The 20,681-nt window shown below is 33.9% G+C and overlaps 2 protein-coding genes and 2 pseudogenes across 4 annotated transcripts; 2 read left to right on the top strand and 2 right to left on the bottom strand.

Annotated features, from left to right (window-relative positions):
* Nucleotides 1–7,098: 7,098 nt before the first annotated feature.
* Nucleotides 7,099–11,023, top strand: LOC146940215 (putative inactive leucine-rich repeat receptor-like protein kinase At3g03770; annotated as a pseudogene). The gene is made up of 7 exons (XR_015031907.1): nt 7,099–8,502; nt 8,762–8,895; nt 9,024–9,264; nt 9,461–9,672; nt 9,960–9,985; nt 10,155–10,266; nt 10,556–11,023. The product of XR_015031907.1 is annotated as a putative inactive leucine-rich repeat receptor-like protein kinase At3g03770 (transcript).
* Nucleotides 11,024–11,612: 589 nt separating this feature from the next.
* LOC146940214 (argininosuccinate synthase, chloroplastic pseudogene) lies at nt 11,613–12,483 on the bottom strand (annotated as a pseudogene).
* On the bottom strand, nt 11,613–15,936 carry LOC146940213 (uncharacterized). 2 transcript variants are annotated; one of them, XM_085753879.1, is made up of 3 exons: nt 13,021–15,936; nt 12,763–12,850; nt 11,613–12,278 (listed from the first exon to the last, which is right to left on the bottom strand). In XM_085753879.1, exon 1 carries the CDS (start codon nt 15,805–15,807, stop codon nt 14,278–14,280), a length of 1,530 nt encoding a protein of 509 aa, XP_085610005.1. In that variant the 5' UTR covers nt 15,808–15,936; the 3' UTR covers nt 11,613–12,278; nt 12,763–12,850; nt 13,021–14,277. The 2 variants fall into 2 exon arrangements, with proteins under 2 accessions (XP_085610005.1, XP_085610004.1); XM_085753878.1 differs by having other exon boundaries at nt 11,613–12,850.
* A 3,667-nt stretch (nt 15,937–19,603) lies between these two features.
* On the top strand, nt 19,604–20,191 carry LOC146940212 (uncharacterized). The gene has a single exon (XM_085753877.1). It carries the CDS (start codon nt 19,604–19,606, stop codon nt 20,147–20,149), a length of 546 nt encoding a protein of 181 aa, XP_085610003.1. The 3' UTR covers nt 20,150–20,191.
* The last annotated feature ends 490 nt before the right edge of the window (nt 20,192–20,681 follow it).

Raw genomic sequence — 20,681 nt, 5'->3', positions numbered from 1 at the left:
AACATTCGAAAACCTAACCTTCACGTCGTTATGAGCAAACCTTTCAAATTTAGCCTCCCTTGCCCATACCCGACAATCCCTAATCCAGACATTGTTCAAAGCCTGAGATAGTTTAACCTTGTTTTTAACATTAACATACCTCACAAAGCCAAACTCCTGTCCACGAGCATTGCGGTGCCTTGCAACGTAAACATATGTTAAAATGCCACATACTTCAAAAGCTTGTCTCAACCTGAACAATGGCATGTTGACTGGAAAATTCGTCACGTAGAAAGATGCCTTGTCCCTGTGTTCCCCTTCAAACATATCTGAACTGTGCCATTCCGCCGACGAAACGCGATTCCCAATTTCTCTGGAATCACGTACATAGTGTTGTTCCTTCTCACCAAGTCGCAACCCTAACTTCCCATTGTTAACCCTTACTGAATCCTTGTATCGCACATGTCCATAACCATGACCCTGACCTCCTTGCCGATCCAATATTCGTAACCTGTCCTGTCCTCTGTTCTCCGGTTCCGTCGCTTTCCTCTTTCTCGACCGCACCACAGACCAATCTCCCCTATCCCCCCCCCCCCCCCCCCCCCCCCCCATTTTTTGCCACCCTGGCTGGACCCCAATCCCCCCCATTATGCCTTTTTGCCGGCGAAAAGCTCCGGCGCGGTTGCCCTAGGTTTGCCCTAGAGTGGTCGCCTCGCTCTCTCTCTCTAACTCTCAACATTTTTTTTTTAGACTATTGTCCAAGATTCTATTTTCTATCTTTCTTTTATTTATTTATTTTGTATTAAAATAAAAAAAAATGAATGTATACTAATAATGTCATTGTTTGTCATACGCTTAGAGAGGGAAATCAATGTGCAGATTTCTTTGCTAAACTTGGAGCTAATTCAGATACTGAGCTGCTCTTACATGCCTCTCCTCCGGATGATCTATTGCATCTTGTTAGGATGGACGCAGTTGGAACCCTCTACTCTAGAGAGTAGTTCCTTCTGTTTTTTTAGCTTTGTCCTTTTCTTTTTTCTTCTGTTTTCTTTTTATTCCTTTGCCTTGTAACCAAAAAAAAATTAAATCATCGAAATTTAAAAAAAAAATATAATTTAATCAGAATTACAAAATTAATATAATAATTGTAATAAAAAAAATAGTATTCATATTTACTTAATTATGCTGATATTGTAAATACAAAAGACTTTTTTATAATTTGTAGCATGACCTTTTTAGCTAAACAGGCTTATGAAAATTCATAGTCTTCTTTATTATAAAAAAGTCTGATACGAGGTTTCAATGTAGGCTAGACTATAGATCTTTGTCGGTAATTATGACCTATTCTCATTTCTAATTGTACTTTAGAGTTTGTGCTAAAGTGAAAATATAAATAAAAATTGATTTTTAACCATCCAAATTGTGTTAAAAGCTGTTAAATTTGGGTTAAATTTAATTTCTGCAAATCTATCCGAAATTGATAAGCGCCAACCATACACACTATCTCTAACATTTTCTTTTTTATTGATTAAAATTCATATTAATCCTATCAAATCATGTGTCCAATTAGTGTAATAAGTTTTAACTAATCAATATGAATGTGTTAAAAAATATGTTGCGGTATCATTCCAAAAAGTTACCATGAACAATAAAATTTTGTTTTCTCCAAGTGTGCATTTGCACAGAAGAGATGAATAAATTATGGCAACCTTCAATCCGTATCTATTTATGCAAAACAACTTATTTGTGCAAAACAGCTTATTCAAAACAGCTTATTTATGCAAAACAACATATTTATGCAAAACAACTTATTCAAAACAGCTTATTTATGCAAAACAGCTTATTCGAAACAACTTGTTTATACAAAACAGCTTATTTATGCAAAACAGCTTATTTGTGCAAAACAACTTATTCAAAACAGCTTATTTATGCAAAACAGCTTATTCAAAACACCTTGTTTATACAAAACAGCTTATTTATGCAAAACAGCTTATTTGTGCAAAACAATTTATTCAAAACAGCTTATTTATGCAAAACAGCTTATTCGAAACAACTTATTTATACAAAATAGCTTATTTGTGCAAAACAGCTTATTCAATACAACTTATTTATACAAAACAGCTTATTTGTGCAAAACAGCTTATTCAAAACAGCTTATTTGTGCAAAACAGCTTATTCAAAACAACTTATTTATGCATAACAACATATTTATGCAAAACAACTTATTCAAAACAGCTTATTTATGCAAAACAGCTTATTCGAAACAACTTGTTTATACAAAACAGCTTATTTTGCAAAAACAGCTTATTCGAAACACCTTATTTATCCAAAAAAAAACTTATTCAAAACAGCTTATTTATGCAAAACAACATATTTATGCTGTTTTGCACAAATAAGCTGTTTTGTATAAATAAGTTGTTTCGAATAAGTTGTTTTGCAAAAATAAGTTGTTTTGAATAAGTTGTTTTATAAAATGAAATCAGAATAAGCTGTTTTGTATAAATAAGTTGTTTCGAATAAGCTGTTTTGCATAAATAAGCTGTTTTGAATAAGTTGTTTTTGCATAAATATGGTGTTTTGCATAAATAAGTTGTTTTGAATAAGTTGTTTTGCATAAATATGGTGTTTTGCATAAATAAGTTGTTTTGAATAAGTTGTTTTTTAAAATGAAATTAGAATAAGTTGTTTTGTATAAATAAGTTGTTTCGAATAAGCTGTTTTGCATAAATAAGCTGTTTTGAATAAGTTGTTTTTTAAAATGAAATCTGAATAAGCTGTTTGTATAAATAAGCTGTTTTGAATAAACTGTTTTGCACAAATAAGCTGTTTTGTATAAATAAGTTGTTTTGAGTAAGCTGTTTTGCACAAATAAGCTATTTTGTATAAATAACTTGTTTCGAATAAGCTGTTTTGCATAAATAAGCTGTTTTGAATAAGTTGTTTTGCATAAATATGTTGTTTTGCATAAATAAGTTGTTTTGAATCGGTTGTTTTTTAAAATGAAATCGGAATAAGCTGTTTTGTGTAAATAAGTTGTTTTGAATAAGCTGTTTTGCACAAATAAGCAATTTTGTATAAATAAGTTGTTTCGAATAAGCTGTTTTGCATAAATAAGCTGTTTTGAATAAGTTGTTTTTTAAAATGAAATCGGAATAAGCTGTTTTGTATAAATAAGCTGCTTTGAATATGCTGTTTTGCACAAATAAGCTGTTTTGTATAAATAAGTTGTTTTGAATAAGCTGCTTTGCACAAATAAGCTATTTTGTATAAATAAGTTGTTTCGAATAAGCTGTTTTGAATAAGTTGTTTTGCATAAATATGTTGTTTTGCATAAATAAGTTGTTTTTTAAAATGAAATTAGAATAAGCTGTTTTGTATAAATAAGTTGTTTTGAATAAGCTGTTTTGCACAAATAAATTGTTTTGTATAAATAAGTTGTTTCGAATAAGCTGTTTTGCATAAATAAGTTGTTTTGAATAAGTTGTTTTTTAAAATGAAATCTGAATAAGCTGTTTGTATAAATAAGCTGTTTTGAATAAATTGTTCTGCACAAATAAGCTGTTTTTGTATAAATAAGTTGTTTTGAATAAGCTGTTTTGCACAAATAAGCTATTTTGTATAAATAAGTTGTTTCGAATAAGCTGTTTTGCATAAATAAGCTGTTTTGAATAAGTTGTTTTGCATAAATAAGTTGTTTTGAATCAGTTGTTTTTTAAAATGAAATCGGAATAAGCTGTTTTGTATAAATAAGTTGTTTTGAATAAGCTGTTTTGCACAAATAAGCTGTTTTGAATAAATAAGTTGTTTTGAATAAGCTATTTTGCACAAATAAGCTATTTTGTATAAATAAGTTGTTTCGAATAAGCTGTTTTGCATAAATAAGCTCTTTTGAATAAGTTGTTTTTTAAAATGAAATCGGAATAAGTTGTTTTGTATAAATAAGCTGCTTTGAATATGCTGTTTTGCACAAATAAGCTGTTTTGTATAAATAAGTTGTTTTGAATAAGCTGTTTTGCAGAAATAAGTTATTTTGTATAAATAAGTTGTTTCGAATAAGCTGTTTTGCATAAATAAGCTGTTTTGAATAAGTTGTTTTGCATAAATATGTTGTTTTGCATATATAAGTTGTTTTGAATAAGTTGTTTTTTAAAATGAAATCAGAATAAGTTGTTTTGTATAAATAAGTTGTTTTGAATAAGCTGTTTTGCACAAATAAGCTGTTTTGTATAAATAAGTTGTTTCGAATAAGTTGTTTTGCATAAATAAGCTGTTTTGAATAAGTTGTTTTTTATAATGAAATCGGAATAAGCTGTTTGTATAAATAAGCTGTTTTGAATAAGCTGTTTTGCACAAATAAGCTGTTTTGTATAAATAAGTTGTTTCGAATAAGCTGTTTTGCATAAATAAGTTGTTTTTTAAAATGAGATCGGAATAAGCTGTTTTGCATAAATAAGTTGTTTTGAATAAGCGGTTTTTAAAAAGTCATTCTAATAAGTTGTTTTGCATAAATAAACTATTTCGAATAAGCTATTTTGCATAAATAAACTTTTAAGAAAAAAATTATAATATGGGGCTTTATTAGGCCCACAAATAAATAGATTTTATAGTGGACTTGGCCTCAAATAATTCTTTTCAATTAGGGGGCTTTAATTTAGTGGGCTTGATGAAGGCTTTTTTAAGTGGGCTTTAAAATTTGGGTATCTGTTTACAAATAGAGTTCATTCGTCCCCAAGAAGATGCATGTGGAGGCCATAGGAAACTAAGCATTGTGTGCTTCTAATATGCAGTGACAGGCTGTCATTGTATTGGCATGATAAGCTGCCAACCCAAGTTCCAAGGACAAGTATGTATGATTATTGTTGTCAATATCTGCCATGCAATTTACCTCGTTGGTTTGTTATCTTGACATAGAAAAACATTTTTATGACTGTGCCATGCTAGTGCCCTCCTATTAGTGTTTGTCAAGGATATTGACAACTCTTTCTTTACCACTTATTTCTTTCTTTTTTTCTTCACTTCTTTTTCATCTTAAAGAAGCTTTTTCTTTTTTATATTCGAAATCGATGTATTTAGCTTCTTTTTTCATGTCTTTAAAGTCTCATTTTGTGTATCCCATTGTTATTTTTTTACACATTACAAAAATACACATGTGAGTTGGTATGTTATTGACGTGACCACTTTCTCATATCTTACGTGTAACTCTTGTCCATTTTAAAAGAAACCGCTTTAGCTTTTTTCTCGCACAACTTTTGTCTCAAATTGTTTAACCTAATTTTAAAATGGGCAAGAGGTACACAGAAGAAATGAAAAAATGGGCGACGAATGATAGTAGCCAACTCCGTTTTTATATCACATAAGTAACATAACAAATATATGTATTTTTTGTAACAAAATATGTTAAAATTGATAAAGTCTACACCTAATAAAACTTAAAAATCTATGCGGGAGAAACCAAATTTTAAAAATTAATCTAGTACAGTTAAACAACTCAAAACCAGTTGAGGTGTCCAACTCTCTATTGTCCAATGTAGTGTTACTCATTTACAAGGCAACTTGTTAAATTTCCAAATCATTTTTTTATATTTTTGAATTTGCTTTTATTTTGTATGTTTTCTATTTAATTGATCCCTAAAATTTACATATATTTAAGACATCAATGCAGTTGTACATATGCAAACTACTTATTAATTTACTTACTAGTTATGGATTAAATTAGGGACCAAAATGTGACTCTAGTCAACTTCTGTCCTTTTCTCAAAGTTAGAAACAAGAACAAAAGAAAGCTCACTCTCTCAAATAATCAAAAGCCAAATGAAGGACAAGAGAGATAGATAGGAAGAACACAACACATATCTAGTAACATGAAGTTTTCATTAGCTATTAAAACACAGAAGTCTTAATCTGAAATCTAAATACTTTCAATGACCCATCACTCAAGTAATGCAAAAATGAGAAAGTGAAAATTGAAGGATAGATAGATGTAGACATTCATTGTGGGACCCACCATATTGCACCTTATAGTTTGTTAGATTCATATCAGAAACATCCCAACATGGCCCATCACTCATATGTTTGTATTACTTTGTCTTCTGGGCTTCACAACTTATATTCCATTTTTATTTTTGGTTGAGAATTGTTACCTAAAATAACTATATTAATTTTTCATCAATATCCATTTTCTTCACTGAACCAGAGAAGCATTCTTGGTAAAGATTTGAATTTGAAACCACCCCAGTTGAAAATTATCTATCTGATGTATACTTGAACATGAGCTGAAATAAATAGCATCCAAAGTAAGGAAAGAACATTACTACTTTTTTTATGCTTGGTTTTGGTTCTTTTCTTCATAAGAATCATATTCATAATCATAACTGTACAATTCCCTCATAACTTTTCTTTCAGAAGGAAAGGACTTAGTCTTAGGCCACTCTTCATTATTGCTGCTTTCAGAAGAAAGAGCACCATGTGGAAGCAGTAAATGCATTAAATTCAGGTATACCCCACTTTTTATGTCTTGGATTCTGAGCATAAGCTACACCACACTTGATCTTTCTTTTGTTTATTGATATACAGTCACACAGTACACTTATTTTCCTTCATTTATAGCCAACAATATTGATCTTGGTTGTGTCCTTTTTTTTCAACATTTCAATTGTTTTTAAAGTACTCCTATCAACAAGCATTAATGTTTGCACAACCACCATCTTGCGAACAATACAAAATGAGGTAGACATTTTTAGTTTCCATGCACATCATCCGCATATCATATCTAATTGCATTGAAAAAATTTTTGAATCTCAACTTAAGGCAGTCTAGGGCTCTAGACACGTGTCGAGCACACTTGTAGATTATGTAGTAAAAAGAGTAGATCAGATAATAAGTATCATAATTGGTAGAAAAGCCAAAATCTATTAAGAAAGACTGAGGTCAATGATTTTTCCATAGATATAATTTACGGTAGAACTTTATGGTATCTTCTGATACATGTAGCTGACCTCACTTAGTAAAATAAGAAGTGATTATTGTTATTGTTGTTGTTTGGTGTTAGTTTCTAGTTTTCAACTACTTTAATGGTGCCTCCTTTTCATTTATTTAGGACATGTTTTCCATTGGGATTCTATACATGTGCTAGTTACTATTGCTCCTCTTTGAAGCACTTCCAATAAAAGTTTGTGATGGGGTTTTATGACTTGGTTTTGCTATTCTGTTATGTTTGGTATGTTTTTTATGTGGGAAGTTGCATTGCTCAGTTACAATCCTCTCAGATACAAGTTCTTCTCCAGTTGCAAAAACACTTAGAATATCCAACACAGTTAGAAATATGGAAAGATCGTAGGACAGAACTTTGCTTTGTCCCTTCAACACAAGTCAAAATCACATGCAAGGACAATTTTGTCACAGAGCTTACTATCTTTGGTGATAAGCCAAACAAGGGTAGAGATTTTGATGGTTTTGCTATTCCAAATCAAACACTATCACAAAGCTTCTCAATGGATTCATTTGTTGCAACTCTTGCAAGGTTAACTAGCTTGAGAGTTCTTCATCTTGTTTCTTTGGGAATTTGGGGACCACTTCCTGATAGAATTCATAGATTATTTTCACTTGAAACTTTGGATTTGAGTTCAAATTATCTTTATGGATCAATCCCTCCAAAAATTTCTACTATGGTCAGCCTTCAAACTCTTATGTTAGGTGATAACTTCTTCAATGGTACTGTCCCAAACTTGTTTGATTCATCAAGTAATCTCACAGTTCTTAGTTTGAAGAACAATAAGTTGAAGGGTTCATTTCCATTTTCAATCCTTAGTATCACAACTTTGACTAACATTGACATGACAAGAAATCAGATATCCGGAAGCTTACAAGATTTTACTGGTTTGAGTAGTTTGGAACACTTAGATTTAAGAGAAAATGAATTAGATTCTGATTTACCTGCATTGCCTAAAGGGTTGATATCGCTATTCCTCAACCGGAATTCCTTCTCAGGTCAAATTCCAAAAGACTATGGTGAACTAAATAGTCTTCAGCACCTTGATATTTCCTTCAATGCACTCACAGGAGCTACTCCTTCTGAACTTTTTTCTTTGCCTAACATTATTTACTTGAATTTGGGATCCAACATGCTGAGTGGAACACTTCAAAATCATCTTAGATGTGGCCACAATCTTAGTTTTGTTGACATATCAAATAATAGGCTAATTGGAGCCTTGCCTTATTCTCTGAGCAATGTGTCAGAAAATAGAGTTGTGGAGAGTGATGGAAACTGTTTATCTGGTAGTTTGCAGCATCAGCATGCAGTATCTTATTGCACAGAAGCTCCTGATAAGAAGAAATCGAACCGAGTTGGAATTTTTGTTGCTGTCATTGTTGGAATTCTTGTTATCATTGTTGGTTTTGGTTTATGCATCATTGTTATATGTAAGAGGTATTACTCTAGAGGGATTGCAGAGCAGCACCTATTGCATAAATCAGTTCAAGATAGCTACTCGGCAGGGTTCTCATCTGAGCTTATTGCAAATGCAAGTATGTTGTTATCGTTCATGTTATGCACCATCCGTGTAAAGTTATTTTACACTGACACACAATTGCAACTCTTCAATTTGCCACATCATATTTGACACTTTTTAAGTAAAAATAATTATGTATTGTTTGTTGCCTTGACATGTTATGATTGGTTGTCAGTGCAAAACAATTTGACATTGAAGGTACACTACTTGGCATGTGTGATAAACTGAAGGACATGAACATTGACTAAAGTTTGTTTTTTGGTTAATACTTTCAGGATATGTTTCTGAAGCTGCAAAGTTAGGCAAAGAAGACCTTCCATCGTGTCGATCATATTCGTTGGAGGAGCTTATGGAAGCAACAAATAACTTTGACAATTCTACTTTTCTTGGTGAAAATATATATGGGAAGGTAGTATCCAATTTCTTTCTTTTTTTTTTTCTGGGATGAGGTAGTATCCAAATTTAACATTAAACTTTTCATACTACACATGAAAAAAAAAAACGATGCTAATGAAAATTTCTCAACTGATATTGCAGCTTTACAAAGGAAAATTGGAGAGTGGGATAGCTGTTGTAATAAGGTGCATACCTTTATCAAAAAAGTACTCAGTTCGAAATTTCAAACTGAGGCTGGATTTGCTTGCAAAGCTCCGCCACACGCATTTGGTATCCCTCTTGGGACACTGCATTGATGGTATTTTAGGAGAGCGTAACGACTCAAAGGTCTTTCTCGTTTATGAATGTGTATCAAATGGGAATTTCCAATCTTATCTCTCAGGTAAATTATGAATATACTGTTTCTTTCAATGTTTTAAATTGCAGCTGCAGTCAAGTTACATTCCTAGGTATTGTGAGAAAATATGAACAAATTCAATCTGCGACCGCGTGTTGTGGAGGCTTCAAAATCCTTTAGTTTTTGAAACTGTTTATTGTGTTGTGCATTAAACTTAACTGTGTTTATGCTGTATGTGCAGGAGATAGTTGTGGCAAGATTTTCAATTGGTCAGAGAGATTGTCAGTTTTAATTAGTGTTGCTAAGGCTATTCACTTCTTACACACTGGAATGATACCTGGTTTCTTCAGAAATAGACTTAAGACCAACAATATTTTGTTTAATGAAAATTGGATGGCAAAGTTGAGTGACTATGGATTGTCCATTGTCTCTGAAGAAACTGATGCAAGTGGGGTATGGTTTCTTTCCTCTCTTTTTTATTCAGCTTTTCACTATATTGGTGGTCTTGCATGTAGCACCAACACTTCAGATTGAAAGTGTCCGGTTTCCGACACCGACACGATACATGTGGTTATATTCAAATATTTTCCTTTTCAAATTATTATCGCTGCTGACGTGTCAATGCCAGTGTAATGTCCGTGTCTTTGTCTGTGCTTGTTGTACCTTATCTATCTTCATCCGTGTCTATGTTTTTTTTTTTTTACCAAATCCGTATTTATGATTTGTCTTTTGGTTTGTAGGTAATAGGAGAAAGCCCTAATTCATGGTGAGGATTCTCATATAGATGATATGGTTTTGTTTCTTCTTCTTTCAATTTATCACTCAAGGAATTTTTCTAGATAAAATATCTATTTCTCAACATTCTAGTTAAAACAAATGTAGTTGATAAGTTACTGTGGATCATTCCTTAAGATTCTCAACATGTGTGATTTCAGGCAAATGAAAAAGCTAGAGGATGATATTTATAGCTTTGGATTCATAATACTTGAGGCACTTGTTGGACCTTCCATGTTTGCTAAAAGAGAAGCAGCTGTGCTAAATGCAATGGTATGCATAAAACATGTTCGGATTACTTGATACATATAATCTTCCAATTACAAAAAAATAATTTCGCAAGTTAGCGCAATTATCACTTTTTAAGGGTTTATTATATAACCACTTGTGTATAAGTTACTTCTATAATCATAGGGAGAGTGTGGTTAAATTGTTGTATACAAGATACAAATTGTTTTCATAAGCTATCTTGATAAGCTTATTAATATAAGTTCCCAAACATTTAAAGAAGTGCTTTATATATACCTGCTAAGATGGTTAATTCAGCATACTCCAATTGCAGGCTTCCTTCAGTAGTCAAGATGAGTGGAAACAAATAGTGGATCCAGTTGTGCAAGCTACTTGCTGCAAAGAATCTCTATCTATTGTGATTTCTATAACTAACAAGTGTATATCTACCGAGTCGTGGAGTCGACCATCGATTGAGGATGTCCTTTGGAACTTACAGTATGCTTCTCAAGTCCAGAACAACAGCTGATGGGGATCACAGAATTTGATACTCCCACTACATCAGTGACAGAGTAACTTCTGAGTTTTGTGCTTCAACCTGCTTCAAACGATGTCAACTGCTTCAGTGTTTCACCTTTTGAAATACTTCAAAGGGTAGGAATGTATTGGATGATCCAGTTCAGTCAACTTTCATCAATCAAGCATTTTTTTTGTAAAGTATATAGTAGAGTATATGTATTATATACCGTATTTTACTTATAATTGTATTATCATTATAAAATTATTTATAGTCTTCTGTGAACTCTATTATTCGTTAACAAATTTATGCACTCTGACCACTTTGCACTTTTTTCTTATAACTTGATCACTTTGCACTTTGAATTGACTGGGTATGAATCTGAATTGGTTGAGTAGCTATACTTATATTATTGGCAAACTGCACCAAGGTCCTTTAATTTGAAAGTTTCAGAAGAGTTTTTATCTTTTTGCGTCAAATTAGTCTTTTAACTTAAAAATTGCTTACACAGTCGAACTAACTATCATAAGAATAGTTCGAATTTGTATGCATGATCATTTAGTGATATACTATAAAGAATATTTCACTGCTCAACACCATAATTATGCCATTGTTGACACTAAAGGTCACAATATTAGATGAAAACAAAAAGGATCATGTTAACTAATGGATTAAATATTGTATCAATTATAATTATTGTAAGGTAATTTAGATGTTATCACGATAAATCAAAGATGTCGTTTACCTTTTTGAATGAACAAAGTTTTTTAATTAACATACATAAATAGAAATGAAGTTTATTACATTATTGACGTTTTTAAACATAAATGACAAACTCGACATGAAAAATGGTAATAAAGGATTCCTGATGCAGTTTTGACAAACAAATAGCTTTATTCGAATCAAATTTGTTTTTCTAAGTACATGCCAATCACTTCACGTCATTTATTTCCCACAATGATAAAAGTTCCACAAACATCGTCAAGAACAAGCAAGACACACACACATAATACTCCAAACAAAGCAACATTTAAATGCCTTGTTCCATCATGGCTCTGATCCTCATTGGAAGACCATAAAGCTTTATAAACCCAACATCATCAGCATGATCATATATCCCCCCACTCTCAAACGAAGAAATATCTTCCTTATACAAACTATAAGGACTCTTCCGACCCGTCACAGAAGCACTACCTTTATACAGTTTCAAACTCACCGAACCTGTTGTAGCCTCTGAGATCTTCTCCATGAATGCATCATTGACTCACGAAGCAGATCAAACCACCTTTCAGCATACACTAACTCTGAGTGTTTCACGATCGAGTGTTAAACTCTCTAAGTCTCTTGCTGCGGTGAAGAGAATGGTGCCACCTGGAGTTTCATAAACTCCCCGGCTCTTCAGGCCTACGATACGGTTTTCAACTATATCGACACGGCCTATTCCATGCCTTCCGCCTATCTCGTTCAGCTCAGCAACCAAATTTCATGGGGATAGCCTCTTCCCGTTCACTGTCACTGGAATGCCTAACTCAAATCATATCTCCACATATCAGCAACAGATTTTCCAAGTAAGTAGTGAAAGTAAACGAGAAACAGTTAAAGCAAAAATTAATGTTTTAAATTGCAGTAATGGTTGTGGTTGTGCCGCGAATGTGATCCTTGGTATCGCTAAGAATCACAGTCAAATGCGGCTGATGCAGGCTTAATCGCGATCCTGTTACGATTGCAGCAACATCAAAAATCATGATGCCACAGCCTAGATCACAGACCTTTTTAAAACCTTGGTTGCACCCATGTTGGTATCCTTAATAATCATGTTCAAATACGATCGATGAAATTTCAGTTGCTGCCGTATTGTGGTCGTAATAGACAATAAAAACCATGTTGCTGCTACTAATAAGTAATAACGTGGTTACAAATTTTTTAATAAAATAAGGTGATAAATAACATTGTTAACAAAATAATTCGAACAATTAAAAATACATGATAAATAAAGGAGGTTTTGTTGTTAACAACATGCTTACTCTGGTTGATTTGGAGCGTCCTCTGGGTCTACAGTCAACAGGTAGATATCCTTTTTTGGTTCACTTGCTGGATCTTCCAAAACATCACCTTTCATTGTCACAAATCGGAAATTTATAAGAGAAAATGTCTTCACTTTTGAATGTGATCTTACACTAGAAACAAGTATGCCGTGACAACAAATCATAAATCATAGTATTTGTTATCATCAACTAGCTTTAGGACTACCAGTCTACAATTAAGATAACTTGAAAACTTACCTCATGAGACATGAGTTATGTGCTACAGGTTCTTGTCCCTACTATATAGGGATTTCTTGGTTACAGGAATCGGTACGTTATGCTTCATAGCATACTCAATAGCATCTTCTTTCCCTGTAATATCCACTCTCTCCATGGAGCCACAACATTTAACTTGGGATTCGGAGCAAAAAAAGAGAGCTCAAACCGAACCTTAACAATTATAAATAACTAAATATAACACATTAGAAGAAAATAATTGGCATGATTAATTGGTGTGTGAGCCTAACAGCAGAAATGATTTGTTACCCCTTATTAATAACCAAAATTAAAACAAATGAAAAGGCTTAAACTCTTAGATCCCCGATTGCTTGCTAAACATTTAAGCAACATTAAGAAAATTGGGTGTATCATTCCATCCTCCAGACTCGCATATGCAGCCCACTTGTCATTAAGATCGGCAATAGTTGTCATGCTAAACGTAAAAAACATCATTAACAGAATTAGACTACATTATAACCAACAATTTCGACAGGAACGGCAATTGATAATTTGTTAAAAATCTGTATTGTAATGACAAGGAAACATGAACTATATGAGTTGACACATGTATCTGTAGTTGTCTCTGGCTTTCACTTACTCATTGCACTTAGCATGTGCCTATAAATACTTGTATCCTCTGTTATTCAATCATAATGAGAATCTCTCTCTCTCTCTCTCTCTCTCTCTCTCTCTCTCTCTCTCTCTCTCTCCTCCCTCCCTCCCTCCCTCCCTCCTAACTGAATTTTGTTACAACCTCTATCAAGGTTTAACAATGGCGGTTTACACTTCTAATACATGCTGCAATCTTATAATTCTGGTTCTTTTTCCTTGTGTTTTTATGAAAAGCACAGATTGAATGTGAAACATACACCGATTTCATCTAACAATATATGCCACTACATATCATTTGGACATAAACATACAAACCCAAATTCATTGAAAATAGCAATCACCAAAGTTTCCATCTCCTCTGTGTATTTTGTGTGCTTAATTCTTGCTAACCTGACAAGCCAACACTTCACTATAGAAAGAGGTGAGGATCTACTAACCTATGGAGCTAAAAAAGTAGGCAAAAACTGCATAAGTTAACTTGTGCAATTTAAAAAGTAGTTAAAGAATGAATGTAATAACAAACGAGAACATATAATTTAAGACACCTTGGAGTCCCTCAACTTATATTTCTTTTATACAATATTAAAATGAATCTAAAATAACAATGAGTTACTAAATAACAGCTTAACTTTTTTTTTTTAATCTTTTAGAAAGACCTCTCACAATCATTGCACATAGAAGTTTCTTTGTCGTAACTGTCTCACCTTTTTCAGAGAGAGCATAAATAATTGTTTCATAACTTACAGCATCAGGAATGCAACCATTGTCTTCCATTCTTGATAACAAGGCAAGTGCTTCAACAAACAAACCCTTCTTACAAAGCCCATTTATCATAACATTATACGTCCAAACAGTTATATGACAGCCTTCAGTCAAAAGCTCCTGAAAAATCACTTTTGCATCCATAAGTCTTCCACCTTTGCATAGTCCATCAATTAGTGTAGTATATGTGCAAACATTTGGCTGAATACATTGGTCTTTAATTTCCTTAACTAATGTAATTGCCTGGTCGAGATGATGATTTTTGCATAAAGCATGCAATAAAGAATTATAAGTGATTACATCGACCGTTTTCCCCATACTACGCATCTCATCAACAAGCTCCAAAGAAGGAGAGATTTTCCCTAATTTGCACAAACCATCAATAAGGATATTGTAAGTTACCACATCAGGATCAATCTTTTTCCCTTGCATCTCTTTGAAGAGATTCATGGCTTCATCCACCCTTTTTTTCTTGCACAATCCATTAATAATGATATTGTAGCACCAAACATTCGGCTCCACTCCCTCCTGGACCATAACATTGAATATATTTAAAGCCTTGTTCACTTGATTAACTAAGCAATACCCATCCATTAAAGCACCATAAGTAACAACATTCGGTTTTACACCTTTTTTCATCATCATAGCCAACACATTCATAGCTTGTTTCCCCTTACGATCCTTGGACAGTGCATCAACTAGTATACTAAAAGTATAAACATTTGGAAAAATCCCCTTCGCAATCATCTCAGAATATACCTTATAAGCATCGCTTACAAAGTTTTCTTTACACAAACTATCGATGATTGTGCTATACATTACCACATCAGCGTTAACCCATGTTTTTCTCAGCATTTGCATAGCTGCTCTTGTTTCTCCCATTTTACAGAACCCATCCATCAAGATCGCGTAACTAACTCGGTCCAGCTTAAATCCATGTGCAACCACATGGTCGTGGAAAAGTAGAGCCTCGTAAGCTTGACCGTTAAGACACATGCCTTTGATAAGGGTAGTGAATGTTATGGAATTGGGCTCGTAACCTATCTTGAGAATCTTGGGGAGTATAGAAAAGAGAAGAGTTATTCCACCGACGTGGCAGTAACAATTCATCAAAATAGTGAAAGTAACGATGGAGGGTTTAATTCCATTGAATTCTAATTGACGAAAAAGAGAAATAGCGGTAGGGTAGTGGTTGATTTTAACAAGGGAAGCTAAAATGTTGTTGAATTGGAGAATGGATGGGGTTGGGTCAATTTGGAGCATGCGATGGAATGAGGAAACGATATCATCAACATTACTATTATTGTGAATGAATCGAAAGTGAGAGTGGGAGAAAGGGGATAACCTAAAGAGCAGTGGTGACCTCATCACCATAATCCTTGAAAACAACATTTGATATGATAGATAGACTGGAAAGCTGCCTTTTCCTATCAAACGTTAACGATGTCGATATAGCTGGGAGGGAGAGGCAGAGACGAATTTCAATTCTCTGTGTATTTTTTTTGAGAATGTTAGCTGTGTTCCGATCAATCAAAACAATTAACTTTCTATAAAAAATGGTGTAATTATTATTGATCAAAAATGTTAAAATTTATATTTTTAAGATAAATTTTTTATTTATAATTTCCTTAACCATTGTGCTGAGGACACTAGTTTATAAATAAGTTTATTAAAAGATTAATGTGACAATATTAACGAAATATTTTAATGTTAAAAAATAGTTTGACTAACAAAGTGCACAATCCTATTTTGAAATTATGATACATTGAGGGACTATTGTGAGTTGTGACTTATTATTAAAAAAACAAAATAAAGCATAGAAACTCATATACAAACATATAAAATCATATTTCATTGAAAAAATCCAATAAAAAAATTATATAATATTGACATTTTATAACATAAAAGATTAAATAAAGAAAAGATAAAGGACAAAGTGTTATGTGAAAGTAAGTTAAAGAGAAAATTGTGTAATTTTGCCTAAAATGTTATATGACAATATCTTTTTAAATTGTTGAGAAATTAGTCTTTCTATTATAATTATAATGAGTCGGAGGTTGATTTCTCATCCATATAAAAATGTTATGAATTAACTTGGTATTATTTTTTGTAAAATTAAAGATATTCTCTGCGAGCAACTGTGGAGAATAATACACTCTTAAGACAACTGAGATCTATTTAAAAGATTGACATATTCCAATAATTGTTTTTCCTTATGCAGTGGCCAAAGTATACCGAAAATTGTTGTTCACACATTAGAGAAGGCTGGGACACACATGTAAAATACGTTTTTGCCCCCTCGGCAGTTAACTACCGAGGAATTTAAAATCCGGCTGCAGTTAACTGCCGAGGATTTCCTCGGTAGTTAACTGCCGAGGTTTTCTGAACATAAACAACACGAACAGAAGCAGTTCCAGTTTCATTGTTTTTCTTCAAACACTAACAAATTCTCTCCAAAAGCACATTTTCACGAATTACAAGCCAATCATCACAACATTATCACAAGTAAGTACCCTTAATCATTGCAATGTTAATGTTAGTTTGTTTAGGTTTATTTTTTAAAAAAATTAGAGTAGTTTGCATGTGGTTAGGGTTGATTTTAAAATTGACAATTTGATGATTGCATGTGTAGTTTTTGAATTGATAAATGAATGTAGATGTTGCCTATGTTGTTTAAATGATAATGTGGCTTTGAATGGTGGCAAATGAACACAATTTGAATATGTTTTATACTTTGCACACAAAGTGTTTGATCAAATGCCTCAACGAAAATTATATTGATTATTTAGTTAGTTTAGGTTATGGAAATGATAGAAGTGATGTTAATTATAGTTTGATTAAGTGTATATTGATTTTTTAGTGTATTTAGGTTATGATGTAAATGATTAAGTGTATAGAAATGATTAAGTTATGATGGAAATGATGGACATAATGATGATTGTATGAATGATTTTATTGTAAGTGTATAGAAATGATTAGTTTAGGTTATTGATTTTATTGTAATGATGATTGTATGAATGATTTTAGGTTATGGAAATGATGTTGATTGTTGTTAATGTTAATGATTAAGTTATGATTAGTGTGTTTAATGTGTTTGATTATGTTATGGAAAATGATGTTAATTTATTAAAAATTTGTGTAGATATGGCCGATCAGGAGCCCATTGATCCATCTAAGATGATTGGTGGTAGGCGTGCTCAGACACAAAGCTACCGGAAGGAGAAGGAGAGGAGAAACGCACATATCCCAAAGAGGGGAAGAGGTCGGAGGGGGGGGATGGTTCAGGGACTTCTCAGCCTTCTGAGGCTTCTCAGGCACAGCCTGAAGAGTAGCAGGTGGTTGACTCGACCCAGGCGGTGGAGTACCTGAACTATCAGGATCACCATGATGTGACTGATGGTGGGTACGACGAGCAGTATATGCCGGAGCAGCCGCATATGCCAGGGGAGCCAGACGAGGATGACATTGCAGCAGCGACTGCCCCTGAGGTGTTGCCTACGGACGCTCCCTTTCCTGGAGGACCGCAGGACATATCTCTGCTTTGGTATAATTCAGAGAACGCAAGTATTGTTTTTTTAAATGTTCTTTCTGTATGTTTAATAACGTGTTTTTTATATGTGTTTTTTTATATGTGTTTTTATGTGTTTTTTTATATGGATGACGTAAGTATTGCCAATTATGTGTTCTTTCTTTTAGTTAACTTTTATATGTGTTTTTTTTTAATTCCTTTCTTTATGTTTAATTATTTTCTTTATTTTTTCTTTCTTGATTTAAATTGTTTTATTTATATGTTTTAATTATATGTTTTATTTATATGTTTTATTTATATGTTTTCTTTATATGTGATTTTCTTTAAATTGTTTTATTTATATGTTTTCTTTATATGTTTTATATGTTTTCTTTATATGTGATTTTCTTTATATGTTTTCTTTATTTTTATTTTAGCATTTGTTAAGTTTAATATTTATTAGTTAAATGTTTACATTGTTTAAACTATGTTTATTTTTCTATTTTTTCAGTGCCGCAAGAAGCGTTTTGTAAAACCAATTAATCATGGCCCCAAGATTTTGAGTCTCGGATGTCCAAACGCCAATCAGAGATGGTTTTGGGATCCGCTTAGGGAGAGTGGCTTACATGATTTGGTATACTTGGGCTACGCCACTGTGCCTCACGCTTTGCTGATGACTCTATGCGAGAGGTGGCATTCCGAGACCAGCACTTTTCACATGCCTATGGGGGAGATGACTGTGACTTTGGATGATGTCGCATGTCTTATGCATGTCCCGATTGAAGGGCGGATGTTGGGCCACCGGAAGAAGATGCTGAGACATGAGGGAGAGGCACTACTGATGACTCACTTGGGTGCGTCGAGGAAGGAGGCAGAGAAAATCTGCAATACAGAGTATGGTGGATACATTAGTTATCCAAAGCTGAGGGAGTTTTATACGACGCACCTTGGTAGAGCCAACATTTTGGCGGATACACAGGATCCAGAGGAGCTGGAGGAGTTGGAGAGGGTTAGGACTTATTGTGTGAAGTGCTACCTTCTATACTTGGTTGGATGCTTGTTGTTTGGGGATAGAAGCAACAAACGCATCCAGTTGATCTATTTGACGACTATGGCGGACGGCTACGCGGGGATGCGTGCTTATTCGTGGGGAGGGATGGCACTTGCATACATGTACGATGAGTTAGCTCATGCCTGTTTGCCCGGAGACAGACAGCTTGGGGGAAGCGTGACACTGCTCACTGTAAGTAAAAATTAAATTTAAATTTAATTTTTTTTGTTAACTATTATTATTTTGTTATATTTTGTTATATTTTTTTGTTAACTTTAATTTTTTTTGTTAACTATTATTACTTTGTTATATTTTGTTATATTTTTTTGTTAACTTTAAATTTTATTTTTTAGTTAACTTTAATTTATTTATAAATTTGATTTGTATGGTTTGTGCAGGCATGGTTTTTGTCGCACTTCCCTAAGTTTTACACTGTTGATCCAAACCCGGACTACATTGAAAATTTACCGGTTACGGCGAGGTGGACTCTTCAGAAGGGTCATGGAGAGGGGGCCACGTATCGGATGGCACTTGATCGGATTACGTTTGATGACGTATGATGGAGGCCGTACGAAGGGCACAGGGAGTTCCAGCCTTTCGAGGAGGTATTCTGGTATTCTGGCTGGATCATGTGCGGCGATTGTAGGGTGTACCGTCACCTGCCGGAGAGGGTATTGAGGCAGTACGGATACGTCCAGTCCGTCCCTAGACCTCCGAAGGATGTTCCAGCGCTGACACCGGCTGAGATTGTGCAGGCCTTCGTGGACTTTCGCACTCACACGCTTAAGGCGGCTGATTGGGGTGAGCAGGCAGGAGAGCAACCATGGCATATGACAGAGGGCTATGTACGATGGTACACGGTTGTGTCTCACCCTCAGATTTTGCCACTTCTTCCGGGAGATGTTCCGAGGCCTCCAAACGAGGAGCAGATCGTTGCAGAGCAGTGGGAGCGGTACGAGGCGAGAAGCTCCCCTGACACCTATGACATGGTTAGTGGCGTTGTTGCCCATGCTGATGAGTTTTTGGGTCAGGAGGTGATGAGCATGACCCCTCAGCAGTTGTATGCGGCCTTGCAGGATGTTAGGCAGCAGATCGCGCCGATCATTACCAGGAGGAGAGCCCAGAGACCGAGGAGGAGGCACCAGCAGCACCAGCAGGACCAGGACCAGCAGTAGGATTAGGACTTGTTGTTTACATTTCGGATTTTCATGACATTATGTTTGTATTTTGATGACATTATGTTTGTATTTTGATGACATTATGTTCTTTTTTTTATGACATTTTGATGATTTGGTTCATTAGTTTGTTCGTTTAATTAGTGTTTGTTAAATTGAGCCAAATTTATTTTCTTTGACTAGCTTTATGGTTTGGCATCGAAACAATGTGTTTACAATGTGTAAACACACATGTAATAGGTTCTGCCTTCAACAGGTTCTGCCAATTTCTGGCTTCAGGACGACTCGGCAGTTAACTGCCGAGGAAATGATGAAACCGACGGTAGTAAACTGCCGAGGTTTTCCTCGGTACTAAACTGCCGAGGTATTCCTCGGCACTTAACTGCCGAGTTTTGTTTTTCTTTTTTTGGTTTTATTTTGTTTAGAATAGAATTGTGTTAGAAAATTGTTAGGAATTCTTTAAAAATTATTTTATGTTATTTAAAATATTGCGATAGAGTGAATTCGAATAAATATTGCGATAGAGTGAATT

Source organism: Medicago sativa, chromosome 3, assembly GCF_051527215.1.
Source record: "Medicago sativa cultivar Bolivia chromosome 3, Bolivia_mono, whole genome shotgun sequence".
In the NCBI taxonomy this organism is placed as follows: domain Eukaryota; kingdom Viridiplantae; phylum Streptophyta; class Magnoliopsida; order Fabales; family Fabaceae; genus Medicago; species Medicago sativa.
The sequence above is the reverse complement of the archived record's forward strand: the minus strand, read 5'-3'. Positions and strand labels throughout refer to the sequence as shown.